The following is a 5,440-nucleotide window of genomic DNA, read 5'->3' as shown; positions in this document are numbered from 1 at the left end:
GATAATCTTATGCTCTTAATTAGAGGCTATGCCATAAAAACTTTATTCTATGAATGGGATGTTCTGCCTCGCTATTATAGCCATAAATATGACAACATATAATATCTCTTATAAAGAGAACATAAAACCATTTTACAAATTCTACAATTAAATTAACTAAATATATTTAATTATATCATAGAAATATCCATATACATAAGTGGAAGCCTATCCTTGCTGTCTCATGAATTCAATGAATGGTCTAGCTAGCTATCCTTATATTAATGTCTACATAAAGGTGATCGGCCGGACAAACAATGTAACCCACATCAGGTTCATGTTTTCAATCACCTACTGTATGGTCCAGTGCACGATTAAATAAACCATTTTGCTACTTTAATTATAACTGCAACTTTATCGCATTATTGGTCATTAATTATTTCCATGCAACTAATTAATATGTAATAGCATCTAATTCTAGGATTTTTTTTTTTTTGACAGAAAAGGCTGGCAAACCACCCTTTCATAGGATGTTAAATATGTTAAAGATAATTTGTTTAAAAAAGAAATAAAATAAGAGTTTTTTAAAAAATATAATACTCTTGAGTAACAACTCTAATTGCAATTTAATCACATTATTAGTCATTGTTGCGATGCAACTAATTGATATATAATAACAGCTAATTCTTTTTTTTGTTTTTCTGATAGAAAAGGGAGGGGAAAGCTACCTTTCCTCAAGATAAGTCTAGGATGTTGTATATATTAAGGATAACTCATTTCATGAAACTCAAGCTAGCCTCTACCAAGTAAGTTCTCTGTGTGATTTCTATCAACCTAGCTACCCACTCATATGCTTATATATATATATATATATATATATATATATATATGGTCTGTTCCATCAAAACCCCCCCCCCCACTTCATTTGGTTTCTCGTTAGGGTCCCACTGCTTGTTCTCCACCAAACAAACCATAGGAAGCGGTACTTGTCAACCACTCTCTCTTTAAACTTGTCCAATTGCAAGTGTTACCCCAAGAGAGTCACATGATGCACACGTTGGGGACACGTAGTCATTCTTTGTTTTGATCGGTGGTGATGTGACGTTGGAAAGATCGAGCACGCGGACGAGGATCCCTAGAAGAAATAAAAGGCTGCCCGAACAAACTCCCCCTCTCTTTTTCTGTGGGCTCGCCAGCTGACCCAAACATTTGATGGAGACTCCATTTACACGAAAGTAAAAAAAATAATTTCTCGAGTAACTATAAAAAATTATATTCTGCATCACATAGCGGTGCACCAATATAAATAATTAATAAATAAAATCTATAGAAACAAACGATTGTGATTGAAGTGCTGCACGTGGTGTACGATATAATTTCTTAATAACTATTGCTCCATTTTTTTCTCTTTTATATACATACATATAGAGAGAGAGAACGCTATTGGTCTAGTGTGCATCATTCACCACCCATGCATCAGTGCAAATGACGAGTTAGCTTGGTCTTTCTGATTCAGAACTAACAACTATTTTTTTAAATAAAATTATTAACTAAGGAAAAGAAAAAGTCCACTTTGCATTAGAAATAATGCTGGAAAAACCACTAAGCATTTTTTGGCCCATCAACTAGGTACTAGCCTTCTGCAGATTAGCTTTAATATATGTTGATTAAAGAATTTTTAGCCTAGGGTATATGTTGATTAACTTCCTGGGTAACTATGAAAAATTATATTCTACATCACATAGCGGTGCACCGATATAAATAGTTAATAAATAAAATCTATAGAAACAAGCGACTATGATTGAAGTGCTGCACGTGGTGTACGATATAATTTCTTAATAACTATTGTTCCATTTTTCTCTTTTATACATACATACATATGGAGAGAGAGAGAGCGCTATTGGTTCAGTGTGCATCATTCACCACCCATGCATCAGTGCAAATGACGAGTTAGCTTGGTCGCAATCCAAATATGGGCCCTAGAATGGCATGACTCAGAAGTAACAACCATTTTTTTTAATAAAATTATTAACTAAGGAAAAGAAAAGGTCCACTTTCCATTAGGCATTTTTTGGCTCATCAACTAGGTACTAGCCTTCTGCAGATTAGCTTTAATATATGTTGATTAAAGAATTTTTAACCCAGGGTATAGGCGGAAAACAAACAAAGAAGCGTTCAAAACACCAATGTACTTGTGATGAGAAGGACCAAAAGGCCTTTGGCTTCCTTTTGATATGCGAAGCCCTTATGCTTCGATGGGAAAAAGGAATGAATTCTAATAGTTATGTAAAGCATGAATTCTAATAGTTATTCAAATAAAGGATGGTAACTTTTCAAAGTTTTTTTACCACTCCGTGAAGTGAAAATTAGCCCTTTCTACGGAAGTAATGCATGGAAGTCTAGAAAGCGGACAAGGAAATGCAGATTCCTAAGAAGGGGGAATAAGAGAGAAGCATTTAGAGAAAGGTGCATTAGTGGACCTCGTAGGACCATCCAACACTGAAGAAAGGAGTGTATATATATATATATATACATATATATTCCTTTCATTTTATGGGATGCCCATAGAGCAAAATACCCACAAGGACATGGGGTAGCAAATGCCTGGCTTATTGATTCAGTGAGGTAGTTTTCATGGCTTGAATCACTATTTCTTCTTCTTTTTTTTTTTTGTTAATAAACATTGTGATCAGTTAGTTTAAACGGCTTGCAGGAGCCATGAGGATGGGCATCAGAGAAGTTTTTCTGAGGTGAGGGCAGGCGAGGAAGTTGCATCCACTTTTCTAAGTCTAAGGGAAAAGCTATAGGTGGGGGGCAGTTGAGATGTAAACTATATAATTCTTTTCTCAACTATAGAAATTTGGAAAGTAACACTTCCCTTTACAAGTGTTTTTAGGTTGCTGCTTCTAGTTTAATCTGCAAATAATTGAACAGCTGATAATTTTTAAAGTCTACAGTGGAACTTTGCCTTGCTGTCTCAAAAATCGGCTGCTCTCCTATGGTTAAGTGGCCAACAAGTACACATGACTGAAACCATGGCAAAGGTGGGGGATAATGGCTTCCAGGGAGGCTCATGCCATGCAGGAGCTGCACCCACTTATGATCTCCCTATCAAATGGCTGGCCTAAGTGACCCATAGATAGATGAGAAAATATTGCCTGATTCACTTGAAACTTACCAAAGTTCAGGTTGAATCAAATCCCACCCCTACTCCTGTTCTTGTAGAATCATATGCCGTGCTATTACCAAGCACGCACACAATTACAAAACTTTCTTGCTTTGACCACACATTCAAACGCACAGACAGCCATTCACAAAAGAAAATCTAGTTAGATCAAGTGCTAGGATTAGGCAGAGTAATTGGTTATGTAGTTTACTGCAAGATCCTCCCTCTTTTTTCCATTTTTTTTTCATAGAACTTGCAGGACCCTCATGTTGAGGCCCATGGCGGCACGCGAAATTGATTGATGGTGATCAACAATCCTAAACAAATGGCAGCTTTACCGTGTGGTGTGACTGGTTTAAGTGACTACCTGGAAACAAGCTTGCAACGGTGAATCTGCACAAGCATGCATGAATTGCTTGTGCTTTATTTCTTTTTTTTTTTAATTATTCCTTTGCTTCCCTTGGCCAGATGTTCTTTTCTCATGATCTCACTGCCGTAATTTTCTTGTAGCTTTGGTGTTTGGTTGATAAAATGCTCCATTAATATGTTGTAAAGGTAAATGTCCTCGTGGTTATCATAGAAACGGGATCGACCAAAACAACTTGAATGATTAAGCCAACAGAAATGGAGAAATGATTTGGCTTCGTGTTAGCTCCTTGTCCTTTTAGGCTTCTTGAATGGAATCTCATGTGAGTATAATACTGGAGATGAGGTGAAAGGAAGAGGGCTACGTACGGAAAGCAAAGAATAATGAAATTTGTAGGCCATTAAGGAGACCGAGACAGATAAATTACTCATCACAATATGATCCACCCTCCTCTCATCCTGGTGTTTATAAGCAAAAGGGATGGTGCACTTCCTAGCCCACAAGCCAAAAAATACCACCGACTCCTAGAGGCCAAGATGACAGGGTTTGGCTCTCCCTGTGGAGCTTGCAAGTTCCTAAGGAGGAAGTGTGTCAGGGGATGTGTCTTCGCCCCGTACTTCTGCCATGAGCAAGGGGCCGCACACTTCGCAGCCATCCATAAGGTCTTTGGGGCCAGCAATGTCTCCAAGCTCCTCACGCACCTCCCTGTAAACGACCGCTCCGAGGCCGCCATTTCTATGTCTTACGAGGCCCAAGCAAGGCTCCAAGATCCCATCTATGGCTGCGTTGCCCACATCTTTGCCCTCCAACAACAAGTAAGCGCTCCATTGACATCAAAGCAACAAGCGTATCCATCATTCTAATCAACTTAGCAATCATTTAATCTCAACTTCGCACATCCTCAATGGCATAACGTAATAGTTCAGTCTTTGATTCCTCGGTGTTTGTGCCATGTTTGCAGGTTGTCAATCTTCAAGCACAGCTCGCCTCTCTCAAGGCCCAAGCAGCCCAAGAAGGCCTTGGCAATGGCTCTCGTGCCACTCTCACCCCTCAAGAAGACAAGCTCTGTAAAAAATTTCCACCTTTTCAACAAGATGGGCAGGTTTTCTTTCAAACTGGGGATGGAAGGATGCTGCCACCTTTTCATCCAAATACCGAGAGCATGAACTACTACAACAATGAACTTTTAGGAGCCAATTGCATTCAATCCTCTCAGCTGTACAACCCCCGTTCTGGCTCGAACGACGAGGACGCGTCCTTTTGCACTGAGGACGACCCTTCATGTGCCATGGCCACTCTTGACATGCAACCAAACACCTGGACTTCAGCATATCATGACATGGAGGACCTTCAATCAGTGACCTTTGCTTATCTTCATGGCTTATGAGAATGTGCATCAGTGAAATCCTCATTAAATTTTGATATCTAGTATATTTAGACATGAAAGCAGTCAGACTACGAGCAAACGTACGATTGACAACGTACTAATATAAGGAGAAATATTCCTGTGATCCTTCACGGCGTTTCATAGGACTTGGCAGTGTACTAGTGCTAAACATCAATAAGAAGTTAAAAAGTCTTCTAGCCCCTTTATCCTTTTATCAGAACTATTTTTCTCATTTTTTTTGAGAAAAGATTAGGGAGCTACCTAATCACTTTTGTTGGGATTAGTACAAAAAACTGACTTATCTATAATGTTAATATATATATATATATATATATATATATATATATATATATATATATATATTTGTTTGATTCTCACAGTATGGATATCGGTTCCAATGATGAATATTATGTCCTTGGGATTGTACACCTCGACATTGATGCTATGACTATTATTATAAGGGGAACATTTGGAAATGGCATGCACCCGATGATTTGATTATTTTTAAACGAGAATATTAGTGGGTTGTATATATGTAAAG

The 5,440-nt window shown here is 38.1% G+C and overlaps 1 protein-coding gene across 1 annotated transcript; it reads left to right on the top strand.

The window, feature by feature from the left end:
* Positions 1-4,024: 4,024 nt before the first annotated feature.
* Positions 4,025-5,105, top strand: LOC103696200 (LOB domain-containing protein CRL1-like). Its single transcript, XM_008777735.2, has 2 exons — positions 4,025-4,327; positions 4,474-5,105. The coding sequence occupies exons 1-2, from the start codon at positions 4,049-4,051 to the stop codon at positions 4,897-4,899; spliced, it is 705 nt and encodes a 234-aa protein (XP_008775957.1). The 5' UTR covers positions 4,025-4,048; the 3' UTR covers positions 4,900-5,105.
* The last annotated feature ends 335 nt before the right edge of the window (positions 5,106-5,440 follow it).

The sequence above is a fragment of the Phoenix dactylifera genome, chromosome 2 (genome assembly GCF_009389715.1).
Source record: "Phoenix dactylifera cultivar Barhee BC4 chromosome 2, palm_55x_up_171113_PBpolish2nd_filt_p, whole genome shotgun sequence".
Taxonomy (NCBI): Eukaryota; Viridiplantae; Streptophyta; class Magnoliopsida; order Arecales; family Arecaceae; genus Phoenix; species Phoenix dactylifera.
This window is presented reverse-complemented; position numbering and strand designations above follow the sequence as displayed.

Excerpts from the sequence above, each read along its gene's own strand:
- LOC103696200 (XM_008777735.2), top strand. The coding sequence starts at position 4,049 with ATGACAGGGTTTGGCTCTCCCTGTGGAGCTTGCAAGTTCCTAAGGAGG. Across the intron at positions 4,328-4,473 it reads TCTTTGCCCTCCAACAACAA|GTTGTCAATCTTCAAGCACA; the intron begins GTAAGCGCTCCA and ends CCATGTTTGCAG.